The 19,239-nt window shown below is 45.0% G+C and overlaps 3 protein-coding genes across 5 annotated transcripts; 1 reads left to right on the forward strand and 2 right to left on the reverse strand.

Moving 5' to 3' along the window:
* Positions 1-2,314, forward strand: rpl27 (ribosomal protein L27). The gene is made up of 5 exons (XM_087808766.1): positions 1-58; positions 426-508; positions 915-1,084; positions 2,076-2,186; positions 2,240-2,314. The coding sequence occupies exons 2-5, from the start codon at positions 428-430 to the stop codon at positions 2,286-2,288; spliced, it is 411 nt and encodes a 136-aa protein (XP_087664892.1). The 5' UTR covers positions 1-58; positions 426-427; the 3' UTR covers positions 2,289-2,314.
* A 113-nt stretch (positions 2,315-2,427) lies between these two features.
* lin7b (lin-7 homolog B (C. elegans)) lies at positions 2,428-8,900 on the reverse strand. 2 transcript variants are annotated; one of them, XM_087809077.1, is made up of 7 exons: positions 8,812-8,900; positions 8,584-8,755; positions 4,291-4,409; positions 4,149-4,220; positions 3,788-3,997; positions 3,511-3,674; positions 2,428-2,603 (listed from the first exon to the last, which is right to left on the reverse strand). In XM_087809077.1, the coding sequence occupies exons 2-7, from the start codon at positions 8,654-8,656 to the stop codon at positions 2,582-2,584; spliced, it is 660 nt and encodes a 219-aa protein (XP_087665203.1). In that variant the 5' UTR covers positions 8,657-8,755; positions 8,812-8,900; the 3' UTR covers positions 2,428-2,581. The 2 variants fall into 2 exon arrangements, with proteins under 2 accessions (XP_087665203.1, XP_087665202.1); XM_087809076.1 differs by lacking the exon at positions 8,812-8,900 and having other exon boundaries at positions 8,584-8,795.
* A 458-nt stretch (positions 8,901-9,358) lies between these two features.
* c15h17orf75 (chromosome 15 C17orf75 homolog) lies at positions 9,359-19,069 on the reverse strand. 2 transcript variants are annotated; one of them, XM_087809638.1, is made up of 10 exons: positions 18,794-19,069; positions 18,546-18,620; positions 18,192-18,317; positions 17,532-17,660; positions 17,346-17,406; positions 16,462-16,575; positions 14,996-15,060; positions 14,807-14,937; positions 14,653-14,756; positions 9,359-9,812 (listed from the first exon to the last, which is right to left on the reverse strand). In XM_087809638.1, exons 1-10 carry the CDS (start codon positions 18,904-18,906, stop codon positions 9,603-9,605), a joined length of 1,128 nt encoding a protein of 375 aa, XP_087665764.1. In that variant the 5' UTR covers positions 18,907-19,069; the 3' UTR covers positions 9,359-9,602. The 2 variants fall into 2 exon arrangements, with proteins under 2 accessions (XP_087665764.1, XP_087665765.1); XM_087809639.1 differs by lacking the exon at positions 18,546-18,620.
* Positions 19,070-19,239: the final 170 nt, after the last annotated feature.

A 19,239-nucleotide genomic window follows, 5' to 3' on the forward strand; every position in this document is an offset into this window, starting at 1 on the left:
GTTCACACTGGCCCAGCCCACTTCCTTTCTTTTTAGCAGTGGCCATAGAGGAGCATCAGTGAGTGAACTTTCTCGTCAACTAATCCTTCAACATCGACTCCATTTATCTGTTTTAACAATCGCACTTACGCCATCCTCGTGGACTACAGTGCTGTTGTCGAGACGCAGGCTCCATTTTGTGTGTCGGAACATTTTATCGAGCGTTATATTGAACCTTCAGTGAAGCTCTGTTCCAACATGGAGGCGCGTTAGCTTAGCATCAGTAGCATCACACGTTTACGATTAAAGTCGCTCAAAGTTCGATCACATGACCGTTTAGAACCAAACACGCGGCTCGCTCTGGTGCTAGTGATCGTTCGTAGCATGTTAGCTTGTTAGCATCTCGCAGGAAGTCCTCGTGAACTGAAGCGTGTTGTTGTCCACAGACATGGGGAAGTTCATGAAGCCCGGGAAGGCGGTGATGGTTCTGGGAGGAAGATACGCGGGACGTAAAGCTGTGATCGTGAAGGTAGGTTGAGCGTCGTTGTCTCGACGTCATCGATATCTATAGCGTCAAGGTCTTGTGTTGACAAGTGTTTGTTCATTTTAATGTAGCGACTCTTGACATCAAACATCTTGAAGCTCCACGTGAAGATGGTTTGTGTAGATGGAGTGTCTACACGAGACGCACACACCTGAGCTCCATTGATGTCAAGAGTCGCTACATTAAAATGAATAAACACTTGTCCGAGACGCGCGTTTGTTCATTTTTATGTAGCGACTCTTGACATCAATCATCTTGAAGCTCCACGTGAAGATCGTTGTGTCAAGATGGTTTGTCACACCTGAGCTCCAGGCGCTACATAAAAATGAACAAACGCTGACTCATGAGGTGTGTTGCTGGTGCTTGAACCTCACCTGGTCTCCTGGTCCAGAACATCGACGACGGAACCAGCGACCGACCCTACAGCCACGCTCTGGTCGCAGGCATCGACCGCTACCCCCGCAAGGTCACCAGCACCATGGGCAAGAAGAAGGTCGCCAAGAGGTCCAAGATGAAGGCCTTCGTCAAAGTGTACAACTACAACCACCTCATGCCCACCAGGTGAGTCTCACCTGTCTTTGAAGGTGGTGACCGACTCGTGATTGAAGTCTTCATGTGAGACTCTCACGGGGTCGAAGGTGAAGTCTTCATGTGAGACTCTCACGGGGTCGAAGGTGAAGTCTTCATGTGAGACTCTCACGGGGTCGAAGGTGAAGTCTTCATGTGAGACTCTCACGGGTCGAAGGTGAAGTCTTCATGTGAGACTCTCACGGGGTCGAAGGTGAAGTCTTCATGTGAGACTCTCACGGGGTCGAAGGTGAAGTCTTCATGTGAGACTCTCACGGGTCGAAGGTGAAGTCTTCATGTGAGACTCTCACGGGGTCGAAGGTGAAGTCTTCATGTGAGACTCTCACGGGGTCGAAGGTGAAGTCTTCATGTGAGACTCTCACAGGGTCGAAGGTGAAGTCTTCATGTGAGACTCTCACGGGGTCGAAGGTGAAGTCTTCATGTGAGACTCTCACGGGGTCGAAGGTGAAGTCTTCATGTGAGACTCTCACGGGTCGAAGGTGAAGTCTTCATGTGAGACTCTCACGGGTCGAAGGTGAAGTCTTCATGTGAGACTCTCGCGGGGTCGAAGGTGAAGTCTTCATGTGAGACTCTCACGGGGTCGAAGGTGAAGTCTTCATGTGAGACTCTCACGGGTCGAAGGTGAAGTCTTCATGTGAGACTCTCACGGGGTCGAAGGTGAAGTCTTCATGTGAGACTCTCACGGGGTCGAAGGTGAAGTCTTCATGTGAGACTCTCACGGGGTCGAAGGTGAAGTCTTCATGTGAGACTCTCACGGGGTCGAAGGTGAAGTCTTCATGTGTGACTCTCACGGGTCGAAGGTGAAGTCTTCATGTGAGACTCTCACGGGGTCGAAGGTGAAGTCTTCATGTGAGACTCTCACGGGGTCGAAGGTGAAGTCTTCATGTGAGACTCTCACGGGGTCGAAGGTGAAGTCTTCATGTGAGGTCGAGGGATTGTTCTGACTCTGAGGTTCTGCTCGTAGATACTCTGTGGACATCCCTCTGGACAAGGCCGTGGTCAACAAGGACGTGTTCAGGGATCCTGCCCTCAAGCGTAAAGCCCGACGAGAGGCCAAGGTCAAGTTCGAGGAAAGGTGAGTTGAGAGGTCGCCGTGTCTGGAGCGTCACTGACCAGGTGTGTCTGCAGGTACAAGACGGGCAAGAACAAGTGGTTCTTCCAGAAGCTGCGGTTCTGAGTTTCTCAATAAATGTTTGAAAATCATCTTGGGTCTGTTTGAACCTCTGAGCCGGGCCTGCACCGGGGCCTCCACCCTTCAGTCTGTACTTTACACATAGAACGACTACTTTAAAGTGTTGGAAGCATCAGAGCAGGAAGTGGATCAATACATTTATTGATGAACGTCACACAATATTAACGACACAAACATCTCTTCACACGATGATGTCATCGATGACATCACTAGTGGACTCGCCACGAAGATCCACGTCCATGTGTTTGGTCACATGACCACGAGCGCTGAAGGAGGCGTCAACCTCGAGACTCCAGAGACCTGCGGACACACGTGTCACATGATGAACCTACACACGTGTCACATGATGAACCCACACACACACACGTGTCACATGATGAACCTACACACGTGTCACATGATGAACCCACACACACACGCGTGTCACATGATGAACCTACACACACGCGTGTCACATGATGAACCTACACACACGTGTCACATGATGAACCTACACACACGTGTCACATGATGAACCTACACACACACACGTGTCACATGATGAACCTACATGCGTGTCACATGATGAACCTACACACACGCGTGTCACATGATGAACCTACACACACACACGTGTCACATGATGAACCTACACACACGCGTGTCACATGATGAACCTACACACACGCGTGTCACATGATGAACCTACACACACACACGTGTGACATGATGAACCTACACACACACACGTGTCACATGATGAACCTACACACACACACGTGTCACATGATGAACCTACACACACACACGTGTCACATGATGAACCTACACACACACACGTGTCACATGATGAACCTACACACACACACGTGTCACATGATGAACCTACATGCGTGTCACATGATGAACCTACACACACGCGTGTCACATGATGAACCTACACACACACACGTGTCACATGATGAACCTACATGCGTGTCACATGATGAACCTACACACACGCGTGTCACATGATGAACCAACACACACACACGTGTCACATGATGAACCTACATGCGTGTCACATGATGAACCTACACACACACACGTGTCACATGATGAACCTACACACACACACGTGTCACATGATGAACCCACACACACACGTGTCACATGATGAACCCACACACACGCGTGTCACATGATGAACCTACACTTGTGTATGTCTATAGTGCGTCTACACACTCACGAGTAGCTGGTGTGTTGTTGTCGTCTCCTCGCGCTTCTCATCTTCTCGAAACGAGCCTCCATCTCCTCCAGAACCTTCGGTGTGTATCTGACCACCAGCTTCACGGAGCCTTGAGCAGCTTTGAGGAGCTCAACGGCCTTTTCATGGTGTTCTCCCTCCACACTCTACACACACACACACACGCACACACACACACACACACACACACACACGCACATACACACATACACACGCACACGTCAGGTGGGGGTGGCGAGGGGGCGGGGCTTGTACGTACCACTCCGTTGACGGACAGCAGCTGGTCTCCTCTCTTCAGACCCCCCTGCCGGTCTGCGACCCCTGCAGGGATGACCCTGGAGATGTAGATGGGTGAGTTCTGCTCCTTCCCCCCCATGATGTTGAAGCCCAGACCCTCCTCCGTCTTCGGCAGCTCCACCACCCGCGGGTGGGCGTGACCCTCGCTCGCCGCGAACGCCGCCACCGTGGCCTGTGGAGACGAGGTCAGACTGTGGACCTGGACCCGGGACTCCCTCAGACCCTGGACCAGGGACTCCCTCAGACCCTGGACCCGGGACTCCCTCAGACCCTGGACCAGGGACTCCCTCAGACCCTGGACCCGGGACTCCCTCAGACCCTACCTTGGCCGTGGCCTGGGCTCGGACCTCCGGACCTCCTGAGATGTCCAGCGTGTCGTAGAGCTGCTCGTACACCTGCAATAAAACTTTATTGACATTCACCGCCGGACGAACATCATGGGTGTGGTCGTCATGGCAACATCACCTCTCTGATGGCAGCACAGAACTGACTCTGCAAGACTCTCTGAAGAGCCTGAAGCTTCGGTGGAGGAAGTTCTCCTGATCGCTGGAGGCGTTCTAGGAGCTCCAGGACACGACACACGTCTGTGACACACATGTTAACACATGTTAATACACACATGTTAATACACACATGTTAATACACACATGTTAATACACACACGACACACGTCTGTGACACACATGTTAACACATGTAAACATACACATGTAAACATACACATGTTAATATACACATGTTAATATACACATGTTAACATACACATGTAAACATACACATGTTAATATACACATGTTAATATACACATGTTAACATACACATGTAAACATACACATGTTAATATACACATGTTAACATACACATGTTAATATACACATGTTAATATACACATGTAAACATACACATGTTAATATACACATGTTAACATACACATGTTAATATACACATGTTAATATACACATGTTAATATACACATGTTAACATACACTTGTTAATATACATGTTAATATACACATGTTAATATACACATGTTAATATACACATGTTAACATACACATGTTAATATACACATGTTAATATACACATGTTAATATAAACATGTTAAGATGCACATGTTAAGATGCACATGTTAATATAAACATGTTAATATACACATGTTAACATACACATGTTAATATGCACATGTTAACATACACATGTTAATATGCACATGTTAATATAAACATGTTAATATACACATGTTAACATACACATGTTAATATGCACATGTTAATATAAACATGTTAATATACACATGTTAACATACACATGTTAATATGCACATGTTAATATAAACATGTTAATATACACATGTTAATATACACATGTTAAGATACAGATCAAGCATTATGGGATGCAGGTGTAGTATTATGGGATGCAGGTGTAGTATTATGGGATGCAGATCTAGTATTATGGGATGTAGATCTAGTATTATGGGATGCAGATCTAGCATTATGGGATGCAGGTGTAGTATTATGGGATGCAGATCTAGCATTATGGGATGTAGGTGTAGTATTATGGGATGCAGATCTAGTATTATGGGATGTAGGTGTAGTATTATGGGATGTAGATCTAGTATTATGGGATGTAGATCTAGTATTATGGGATGTAGATCTAGTATTATGGGATGTAGATCTAGTATTATGGGATGCAGGTGTAGTATTATGGGATGCAGATCTAGCATTATGGGATGTAGATCTAGTATTATGGGATGCAGATCTAGTATTATGGGATGCAGATCTAGCATTATGGGATGTAGATCTAGTATTATGGGATGCAGATCTAGCATTATGGGATGTAGATATAGTATTATGGGATGCAGATCTAGCATTATGGGATGTAGATATAGTATTATGGGATGCAGGTGTAGTATTATGGGATGCAGGTGTAGTATTATGGGATGCAGATCTAGTATTATGGGATGTAGATCTAGTATTATGGGATGCAGGTGTAGTATTATGGGATGCAGATCTAGTATTATGGGATGTAGATCTAGTATTATGGGATGCAGATCTAGTATTATGGGATGCAGATCTAGCATTATGGGATGTAGATATAGTATTATGGGATGCAGATCTAGCATTATGGGATGTAGATATAGTATTATGGGATGCAGGTGTAGTATTATGGGATGCAGATCTAGCATTATTGGATGTAGATATAGTATTATGGGATGCAGATCTATCATTATGGGATGCAGATCTAGTATTATTGGATGTAGATCTAGTATTATGGGATGCAGATCTATCATTATGGGATGCAGATCTAGTATTATGGGATGTAGATCTAGTATTATGGGATGCAGGTGTAGTATTATGGGATGCAGGTGTAGTATTATGGGATGCAGATCTAGCATTATGGGATGTAGATATAGTATTATGGGATGCAGATCTAGCATTATGGGATGCAGATCTAGCATTATGGGATGTAGATATAGTATTATGGGATGCAGATCTAGCATTATGGGATGTAGATATAGTATTATGGGATGCAGGTGTAGTATTATGGGATGCAGATCTAGCATTATGGGATGTAGATATAGTATTATGGGATGCAGATCTAGCATTATGGGATGTAGATATAGTATTATGGGATGCAGGTGTAGTATTATGGGATGCAGATCTAGCATTATTGGATGTAGATATAGTATTATGGGATGCAGATCTATCATTATGGGATGCAGATCTAGTATTATTGGATGTAGATCTAGTATTATGGGATGCAGATCTATCATTATGGGATGCAGATCTAGTATTATGGGATGTAGATCTAGTATTATGGGATGCAGGTGTAGTATTATGGGATGCAGATCTAGCATTATTGGATGTAGATCTAGTATTATGGGATGTAGATCTAGTATTATGGGATGCAGGTGTAGTATTATGGGATGCAGATCTAGCATTATGGGATGTAGATCTAGCATTATGGGATGCAGGTGTAGTATTATGGGATGTAGATCTATCATTATGGGATGCAGATCTAGTATTATGGGATGTAGATATAGTATTATGGGATGCAGATCTAGCATTATTGGATGTAGATCTAGTATTATGGGATGTAGATCTAGTATTATGGGATGCAGGTGTAGTATTATGGGATGCAGATCTAGTATTATGGGATGTAGATCTAGCATTATGGGATGCAGGTGTAGTATTATGGGATGTAGATCTAGTATTATGGGATGTAGATCTAGTATTATGGGATGTAGATCTAGTATTATGGGATGCAGATCTAGTATTATGGGATGCAGATCTAGTATTATGGGATGTAGATCTAGTATTATGGGATGCAGATCTAGCATTATGGGATGCAGGTGTAGTATTATGGGATGTAGATCTAGCATTATGGGATGTAGATCTAGTATTATGGGATGCAGATCTAGCATTATGGGATGCAGGTGTAGTATTATGGGATGTAGATCTAGCATTATGGGATGTAGATCTAGTATTATGGGATGTAGATCTAGCATTATGGGATGCAGGTGTAGTATTATGGGATGCAGATCTAGTATTATTGGATGTAGATCTAGCATTATGGGATGCAGGTGTAGTATTATGGGATGTAGATCTAGCATTATGGGATGTAGATCTAGCATTATGGGATGCAGGTGTAGTATTATGGGATGCAGATCTAGTATTATGGGATGTAGATCTAGCATTATGGGATGTAGATCTAGCATTATGGGATGTAGATCTAGCATTATGGGATGCAGGTGTAGTATTATGGGATGTAGATCTAGTATTATGGGATGTAAATCTAGTATTATGGGATGTAGATCTAGTATTATGGGATGCAGATCTAGCATTATGGGATGCAGGTGTAGTATTATGGGATGCAGATCTAGTATTATGGGATGTAGATCTAGTATTATGGGATGCAGGTGTAGTATTATGGGATGTAGATCTAGCATTATGGGATGTAAATCTAGTATTATGGGATGTAGATCTAGTATTATGGGATGTAGATCTAGTATTATGGGATGTAGATCTAGTATTATGGGATGCAGATCTAGCATTATGGGATGCAGGTGTAGTATTATGGGATGCAGATCTAGTATTATGGGATGTAGATCTAGTATTATGGGATGCAGGTGTAGTATTATGGGATGTAGATCTAGCATTATGGGATGTAAATCTAGTATTATGGGATGTAGATCTAGCATTATGGGATGCAGGTGTAGTATTATGGGATGTAAATCTAGTATTATGGGATGCAGGTGTAGTATTATGGGATGCAGGTGTAGTATTATTGGATGTAGATCTAGCATTATGGGATGCAGATCTAGCATTATGGGATGCAGGTGTAGTATTATGGGATGCAGGTGTAGTATTATGGGATGCAGATCTAGCATTATGGGATGCAGGTGTAGTATTATTGGATGCAGATCTAGTATTATGGGATGCAGATCTAGTATTATTGGATGTAGATCTAGCATTATGGGATGCAGGTGTAGTATTATGGGATGCAGGTGTAGTATTATGGGATGCAGATCTAGCATTATGGGATGCAGGTGTAGTATTATGGGATGCAGATCTAGTATTATGGGATGTAGATCTAGTATTATGGGATGCAGATCTATCATTATGGGATGCAGGTGTAGTATTATGGGATGCAGATCTATCATTATGGGATGCAGGTGTAGTATTATGGGATGTAGATCTAGTATTATGGGATGCAGATCTATCATTATGGGATGCAGGTGTAGTATTATGGGATGTACCTCTCTCCAGGCACAGCGGCTCCGTCATGGCCGACATCTCTTCCTTGGCGGGGTGGAAGTACGAGGACATCATCGTGTTTGCTCGGTGATCCTCGATAATCTCCGCGGATTAACGTGGTTAGTGAAGGAGCTCAGAGGAGCAGCAGCGACCACCGACTTGAAGGACAGCCCCCTGTGAGGAGAAACATTATGACCAGCGACGCTACATGACGAGTGTGTGCCACTGACCACTGCAGCCTTATTCAAGGGAGAGAGCAGCTCTTGTCGTCACCGATTTATTTGGATTTAAAAAAAAAAATGTTTTCTCAAATCTATTTTTTTTTCTATTACGTCACATTTTTATTATGTTTTATTTATGTGTAAAACACGTTTCGATGCTTCAGCATTTTTTATGTTACATTCAAAAAAGAATCATGTATTTATCGAACCTGACGCAGTACCGCCCAGTGATCGGAACCAACGACGGACCAATGTTTCTGCTCGAGATAAACTGACCGTGACGCTTAGCAGCACTTCCGTTTCCGGGTCAGGTGTTACGCGTCAATGTGGTTGCCATGACAACACAATGTTCGCGTCTGTAGCAGAAACCGTTTTGTTTATTACAGTCGATCGATGACGTTTCAGTGTCTTTCACATGTTGTGTTGTTGTTGTTGTTTGAATTGTATTCATTTGTGTTTGTTCTACTTCAAATATACGTCGAGAGAAGGACGAACCTGCCGCAACAAACGTATTTACTGCAGTTTTCTCTCCCTGACAACAAACATCAAATAAAAACAACTTACATTCGTTTTTATTGTTTTAAACATTTTTTATTTGTTTATTTTTACTTCATTTAATTAGTTTTGTTTTCATAAAAGATAAATCAAAACAATGGAATGATTAGTGTTTGTTTTTAATTTAAAGACATTTCTCTTCACAATAATAGGATTATTATTATTTACTTCTTCACTTCCACAAACATCACAACATGGATCCGGAGCTAACGGCTAACAGGTGAACAATAGTGTGGTGAGAGACTTCAGGCCGAGGACTGATCCCTGAGGAACTCCTCCAGCACCGCGATGATGCGACACGACTCCGGCATGTCGGCGTGTTCGGCGCGAGCGTTCTGTAGCAACACGTGACCGTTTCCACACGCCTGCAGGAACTGATGGCAGCGGAACAGAGAGTAGTGGCTCGTCTCGGCCTGACGCACCAGACGCTTCAGGCTGTTCATGTCCTGGATCGCCTGCACACACAACACAACAACAACACAACAACACACCAGTGATTCAGGCTGTTCATGTCCTGGATCGCCTGCACACATAACACAACAACAACACAACAGTGATTCAGGCTGTTCATGTCCTGGATCGCCTGCACACACAACACAACAACACAACAACAACACAACAGTGATTCAGGCTGTTCATGTCCTGGATCGCCTGCACACACAACACAACAACAACACAACAACACACCAGTGATTCAGGCTGTTCATGTCCTGGATCGCCTGCACACACAACACAACAACAACAACACAACAGTGATTCAGGCTGTTCATGTCCTGGATCGCCTGCACACACAACACAACAACAACACAACAACACACCAGTGATTCAGGCTGTTCATGTCCTGGATCGCCTGCACACACAACACAACAACAACAACACAACAGTGATTCAGGCTGTTCATGTCCTGGATCGCCTGCACACACAACACAACAACAACACAACAACACACCAGTGATTCAGGCTGTTCATGTCCTGGATCGCCTGCACACACAACACAACAACAACACAACAACACACCAGTGATTCAGGCTGTTCATGTCCTGGATCGCCTGCACACACAACACAACAACAACACAACAACACACCAGTGATTCAGGCTGTTCATGTCCTGGATCGCCTGCACACACAACACAACAACAACACAACAACACACCAGTGATTCAGGCTGTTCATGTCCTGGATCGCCTGCACACACAACACAACAACAACACAACAACACACCAGTGATTCAGGCTGTTCATGTCCTGGATCGCCTGCACACACAACACAACAACAACAACACAACAGTGATTCAGGCTGTTCATGTCCTGGATCGCCTGCACACACAACACAACAACAACAACACACCAGTGATTCAGGCTGTTCATGTCCTGGATCGCCTGCACACACAACACAACAACAACACAACAACACACCAGTGATTCAGGCTGTTCATGTCCTGGATCGCCTGCACACACAACACAACAACAACACAACAACACACCAGTGATTCAGGCTGTTCATGTCCTGGATCGCCTGCACACACAACACAACAACAACACAACAACACACCAGTGATTCAGGCTGTTCATGTCCTGGATCGCCTGCACACACAACACAACAACAACACAACAACACACCAGTGATTCAGGCTGTTCATGTCCTGGATCGCCTGCACACACAACACAACAACAACACAACAGTGATTCAGGCTGTTCATGTCCTCGATCGCCTGCACACACAACACAACAACAACACAACAACACACCAGTGATTCAGGCTGTTCATGTCCTGGATCGCCTGCACACACAACACAACAACAACACAACAGTGATTCAGGCTGTTCATGTCCTGGATCGCCTGCACACACAACACAACAACAACACAACAACACACCAGTGATTCAGGCTGTTCATGTCCTGGATCGCCTGCACACACAACACAACAACAACACAACAACACACCAGTGATTCAGGCTGTTCATGTCCTGGATCGCCTGCACACACAACACAACAACAACACAACAACACACCAGTGATTCAGGCTGTTCATGTCCTGGATCGCCTGCACACACAACACAACAACAACAACACAACAGTGATTCAGGCTGTTCATGTCCTGGATCGCCTGCACACACAACACAACAACAACAACACACCAGTGATTCAGGCTGTTCATGTCCTGGATCGCCTGCACACACAACACAACAACAACACAACAACACACCAGTGATTCAGGCTGTTCATGTCCTGGATCGCCTGCACACACAACACAACAACAACACAACAACACACCAGTGATTCAGGCTGTTCATGTCCTGGATCGCCTGCACACACAACACAACAACAACACAACAACACACCAGTGATTCAGGCTGTTCATGTCCTGGATCGCCTGCACACACAACACAACAACAACACAACAACACACCAGTGATTCAGGCTGTTCATGTCCTGGATCGCCTGCACACACAACACAACAACAACAACACAACAGTGATTCAGGCTGTTCATGTCCTGGATCGCCTGCACACACAACACAACAACAACACAACAACACACCAGTGATTCAGGCTGTTCATGTCCTGGATCGCCTGCACACACAACACAACAACAACACAACAACACACCAGTGATTCAGGCTGTTCATGTCCTGGATCGCCTGCACACACAACACAACAACAACACAACAACACACCAGTGATTCAGGCTGTTCATGTCCTGGATCGCCTGCACACACAACACAACAACAACACAACAACACACCAGTGATTCAGGCTGTTCATGTCCTGGATCGCCTGCACACACAACACAACAACAACACAACAACACACCAGTGATTCAGGCTGTTCATGTCCTGGATCGCCTGCACACACAACACAACAACAACAACACAACAGTGATTCAGGCTGTTCATGTCCTGGATCGCCTGCACACACAACACAACAACAACAACACACCAGTGATTCAGGCTGTTCATGTCCTGGATCGCCTGCACACACAACACAACAACAACACAACAACACACCAGTGATTCAGGCTGTTCATGTCCTGGATCGCCTGCACACACAACACAACAACAACACAACAACACACCAGTGATTCAGGCTGTTCATGTCCTGGATCGCCTGCACACACAACACAACAACAACACAACAACACACCAGTGATTCAGGCTGTTCATGTCCTGGATCGCCTGCACACACAACACAACAACAACACAACAACACACCAGTGATTCAGGCTGTTCATGTCCTGGATCGCCTGCACACACAACACAACAACAACACAACAGTGATTCAGGCTGTTCATGTCCTCGATCGCCTGCACACACAACACAACAACAACACAACAACACACCAGTGATTCAGGCTGTTCATGTCCTGGATCGCCTGCACACACAACACAACAACAACACAACAGTGATTCAGGCTGTTCATGTCCTGGATCGCCTGCACACACAACACAACAACAACACAACAACACACCAGTGATTCAGGCTGTTCATGTCCTGGATCGCCTGCACACACAACACAACAACAACACAACAACACACCAGTGATTCAGGCTGTTCATGTCCTGGATCGCCTGCACACACAACACAACAACAACACAACAACACACCAGTGATTCAGGCTGTTCATGTCCTGGATCGCCTGCACACACAACACAACAACAACAACACAACAGTGATTCAGGCTGTTCATGTCCTGGATCGCCTGCACACACAACACAACAACAACAACACACCAGTGATTCAGGCTGTTCATGTCCTGGATCGCCTGCACACACAACACAACAACAACACAACAACACACCAGTGATTCAGGCTGTTCATGTCCTGGATCGCCTGCACACACAACACAACAACAACACAACAACACACCAGTGATTCAGGCTGTTCATGTCCTGGATCGCCTGCACACACAACACAACAACAACACAACAACACACCAGTGATTCAGGCTGTTCATGTCCTGGATCGCCTGCACACACAACACAACAACAACACAACAGTGATTCAGGCTGTTCATGTCCTGGATCGCCTGCACACACAACACAACAACAACACAACAACACACCAGTGATTCAGGCTGTTCATGTCCTGGATCGCCTGCACACACAACACAACAACAACACAACAACACACCAGTGATTCAGGCTGTTCATGTCCTGGATCGCCTGCACACACAACACAACAACAACACAACAACACACCAGTGATTCAGGCTGTTCATGTCCTGGATCGCCTGCACACACAACACAACAACAACACAACAGTGATTCAGGCTGTTCATGTCCTCGATCGCCTGCACACACAACACAACAACAACACAACAACACACCAGTGATTCAGGCTGTTCATGTCCTGGATCGCCTGCACACACAACACAACAACAACACAACAGTGATTCAGGCTGTTCATGTCCTGGATCGCCTGCACACACAACACAACAACAACACAACAACACACCAGTGATTCAGGCTGTTCATGTCCTGGATCGCCTGCACACACAACACAACAACAACACAACAACACACCAGTGATTCAGGCTGTTCATGTCCTGGATCGCCTGCACACACAACACAACAACAACACAACAACACACCAGTGATTCAGGCTGTTCATGTCCTGGATCGCCTGCACACACAACACAACAACAACACAACAACACACCAGTGATTCAGGCTGTTCATGTCCTGGATCGCCTGCACACACAACACAACAACAACACAACAGTGATTCAGGCTGTTCATGTCCTGGATCGCCTGCACACACAACACAACAACAACACAACAGTGATTCAGGCTGTTCATGTCCTGGATCGCCTGCACACACAACACAACAACACAACAACACAACAACACAACAACAACACACCAGTGATTCAGGCTGTTCATGTCCTGGATCGCCTGCACACACAACACAACAACACAACAACAACACAACAGTGATTCAGGCTGTTCATGTCCTGGATCGCCTGCACACACAACACAACAACACAACACCAGTGATTCAGGCTGTTCATGTCCTGGATCGCCTGCACACACAACACAACAACAACACAACAACAACACAACAACACACCAGTGATTCAGGCCGTTCATGTCCTGGATCGCCTGCACACACAACACAACAACAACACAACAACAAACCAGTGATTCAGGCTGTTCATGTCCTGGATCGCCTGCACACACAACACAACAACAACAACAACACAACACAACGTCAACACAGTGGTCCAACCCGTCTTCTATCCACTGCTGCAGTGCATGCTGGGCAGCAGGAGTGATGTCATCAACAGTGGACACTGACCTTCAGCTTGAAGTTGTCCAGGATCTGGCGCAGCAGGAAAGGGTTGCGGCGCTCGGCGGCGTTGATGAAGGCCGTGACCCAGTCCTCGCAGAAGCGGTTGCTGACTGACAGAGAGCGTCGGCGTCACAGACCCTCGCTGACGGACTGGACTCACCTGAGGGGGACAGCGTGGGAGGACAGGTGGAGCAGTCCAGGACCAGGTCCAGGTGAGGCTCGGACACGTCGGTGCACAGAGAGGCCGAGTCCTGCTGGGTCAGACCCTGGAGACCTGCCGCTCGGAGGAAACTGCAGGCACACGCCATGAGTCGTGACCTCTGACCCTCACCCTGACCTCTGAACTCACCGTGACACGTCCACCTTCGTCCTCTCGTCCGAGTTCACGACCTCGACCCGAGTGTGACTCAGAGCCTGAAACGACAAGTAGTTCAGGGTCGTCACGTAGAAGAACTGAATATATACATAGATATACATGAATATATATACATAGATATACATGAATATATATACATAGATATACATGAATATATATACATAGATATACATGAATATATATACATAGATATATATGAATATATACATAGATATACATGAATATATATACATAGATATATATGAATATATACATAGATATATATGAATATATACATAGATATACATGAATATATATACATAGATATACATAGATATACATGAATATATATACATAGATATACATGAATATATATACATAGATATACATAGATATACATGAATATATATACATAGATATACATGAATATATATACATAGATATATATGAATATATACATAGATATATATGAATATATACATAGATATACATGAATATATATACATAGATATACATAGATATACATGAATATATATACATAGATATACATGAATATATATACATAGATATACATGAATATATATACATAGATATATATGAATATATACATAGATATACATGAATATATATACATAGATATATATGAATATATACATAGATATATATGAATATATACATAGATATACATGAATATATATACATAGATATATATGAATATATACATAGATATATATGAATATATACATAGATATACATAGATATACATAGATATATATGAATATATATACATAGATATATATGAATATATACACATAGATATATATGAATATATACATAGATATACATGAATATATATACATAGATATATATGAATATATACATAGATATACATAGATATACATGAATATATATACATAGATATACATGAATATATATACATAGATATACATAGATATACATGAATATATATACATAGATATATATGAATATATACATAGATATACATGAATATATATACATAGATATACATGAATATATACATAGATATATATGAATATATATACATAGATATATATGAATATATATACATAGATATATATGAATATATATACAAAGATATATATGAATATATATACAAAGATATATATGAATATATATACATAGATATATATATATATATACAGTACATATATATATGTACTGTATATATATATATATATATATATATATATATATATATATACAGTACATATATATATCTATGTATATATATATATATATATACAGTACATATATATATCTATGTATATATATATATATATACATAGATATATATATATATATATACATTACATATATATATGTACTGTATATATATATATATATATACAGTACATATATATATCTATGTATATATATGTATATACAGTATATAAAGGTGAAGACAGTGTAAAACTCACCGCATGGAGGATGAAGCTGATCTGGTTCTGAAGCAGTTGAACGACTCGACAAACGTGCATCACTGACTCTTCAAACCACTGAGTCAAGTACGGACGTAACTGTGACTCCAGGTTCTGTAAGAAAACACATGTGTTCAGGTGTGTGTTCAGGTGAGTGTTCAGGTGAGTGTTCAGGTGTGTGTTCAGGTGTGTGTTCAGGTGTGTGTTCAGGTGTGTGTTCAGGTGTGTGTTCAGGTGAGTGTTCAGGTGAGTGTTCAGGTGTGTGTTCAGGTGTGTTCTGGTGTGTGTTCAGGTGAGTGTTCAGGTGAGTGTTCAGGTGAGTGTTCAGGTGAGTGTTCAGGTGAGTGTTCAGGTGTGTGTTCAGGTGAGTGTTCAGGTGTGTGTTCAGGTGTGTGTTCAGGTGTGTGTTCAGGTGTGTGTTCAGGTGAGTGTTCAGGTGAGTGTTCAGGTGTGTGTTCAGGTGAGTGTTCAGGTGAGTGTTCAGGTGTGTGTTCAGGTGAGTGTTCAGGTGTGTGTTCAGGTGTGTGTTCAGGTGTGTGTTCAGGTGTGTGTTCAGGTGTGTGTTCAGGTGAGTGTTCAGGTGAGTGTTCAGGTGTGTGTTCAGGTGAGTGTTCAGGTGTGTGTTCAGGTGAGTGTTCAGGTGAGTGTTCAGGTGTGTGTTCAGGTGTGTGTTCAGGTGTGTGTTCAGGTGTGTGTTCAGGTGTGTGTTCAGGTGTGTGTTCAGGTGTGTGTTCAGGTGTGTGTTCAGGTGAGTGTTCAGGTGAGTGTTCAGGTGAGTGTTCAGGTGTGTGTTCAGGTGAGTGTTCAGGTGTGTGTTCAGGTGAGTGTTCAGGTGTGTGTTCAGGTGAGTGTTCAGGTGAGTGTTCAGGTGTGTGTTCAGGTACCTCGGGGGTCTGCAGGCTGCTGTGAAGACCTTGAACGTACTTGTCGAGCTCTAGACGGTACGTGTTGAGAGTCAAGGACTAATGACATCATCAGTAATTCATGACATCATCAGTAATTGATGATGTCATCAGTAATCAATGACACCATCAGTAATCGATGACATCATCAGTGAACATCAAGGATATAAGTTCAGGCCCTTCTCGGACCCCCCCAGGAAACAGACCACATGACCGGTCCCGTCAGAGTCCGGCTGCTCCGGCGACGTCTGCTGCTCCAGCAGGCAACAGTAACAACCCACCGCCTGCTCCGGGAGACTGGACCAGAACCAGACTGTGAGTGTGTGACGCGGAGACGTGACCCGGTACCCCCCTGAGCTCCACCGTGACCCGGTACCCACCTGAGCTCCACCGTGACCCGGTACCCACCTGAGCTCCACCGTGACCCGGTACCCACCTGAGCTCCACCGTGACCCGGTACCCCCCTGAGCTCCACCGTGACCCGGTACCCCCCTGAGCTCCACCGTGACCCGGTACCCCCCTGAGCTCCACCGTGACCCGGTACCCCCCTGAGCTCCACCGTGACCCGGTACCCCCCTGAGCTCCACCGTGACCCGGTACCCACCTGAGCTCCACCGTGACCCGGTACCCCCCTGAGCTCCACCGTGACCCGGTACCCCCCTGAGCTCCACCGTGACCCGGTCCCCACCTGAGCTCCACCGTGACCCGGTACCCACCTGAGCTCCACCGTGACCCGGTACCCCCCTGAGCTCCACCGTGACCCGGTACCCACCTGAGCTCCACCGTGACCCGGTCCCCACCTGAGCTCCACCGTGACCCGGTACCCACCTGAGCTCCACCGTGGCGATGTTGCTCATCCCGCCCAGCAGCGCACCTTTGCTCAGCCTCCTGGAGATGTAGCTGCGCAGCTCAGGCTCCGCCTCCTGCGGCAGGCTGCTGTCAATCAACGTCAGGCTGTGGAGAGGGCGGAGCCTGTTAGCAACCATGACATCATGGAGAAGAAGACGCTGTGATGATGGACAGATGAAGGATGACAGCATCTGTGCCGCCGGGTCACATGGTCGACGCTTCCGAACCCAAGTCACTGTCACTGACAGACCACGTGACCACGTGACCATGTGACCCGGCACAGATGAAGCCTTGCTCAGAGGTCGCGGCAGCTCATGGTGGACCCGGTGTTACCTAAAGTCCTCCTGACTGCTCGTGGAGTCCGTCCGTCGCTGGTTCCACGTCACACTTTCCACAGAAGCCTCAGATCTACGACACAGTCACGTGACTCGTTGGTTTATCAGTGCGGTCAGTGCGCGAGAGTTACGTCACAGCGTTCAAGACTGACGTCACCAAATACACCACATCGCAGTCAACGCACGTCACGTGACAAATACACAAGCTTTTTAGACGTTTAGACGCGGACAGGTGAGCAGCATCACCTGGTGCCCTGGTACAGGTACACGGTGTAGTAGCAGCTGATCCTGTCCTCGAAGTCATCCTTGTCCTCCACGTCCAGGGACTCCTGGAAGGACGAGGTCTGCGAGCTGAACATGATGGAGGTCCACGTCACTGAAGAATGCTCGTGAATGCTCGTGAATGCTCGTTAATGCTCGTTAATGCTCGTGAATGCTCGTTAATACTCGTTAATGCTCGTTAATGCTCGTGAATGCTCGTTAACAGTCACTCATGTTCAGTTGCTGGTGCAGCCTCGGCGCTTGTTTGTAGCTTCTGCGCATGCGTGTGTCACACTGAAACACGTCCGATTAGAATCAAAAGAATGACTTGTGTTCTTACTATATTAACCAATCTTTCGGCGCATCATTTTACTCACTGTTTATTTCACGTGAAAACGATTAATATGAAAATACTTCTGGTTGCTTTAGAT

This window comes from Callionymus lyra, chromosome 15, assembly GCF_982586985.1.
Source record: "Callionymus lyra chromosome 15, fCalLyr1.hap1.1, whole genome shotgun sequence".
NCBI classification, from domain to species: domain Eukaryota; kingdom Metazoa; phylum Chordata; class Actinopteri; order Syngnathiformes; family Callionymidae; genus Callionymus; species Callionymus lyra.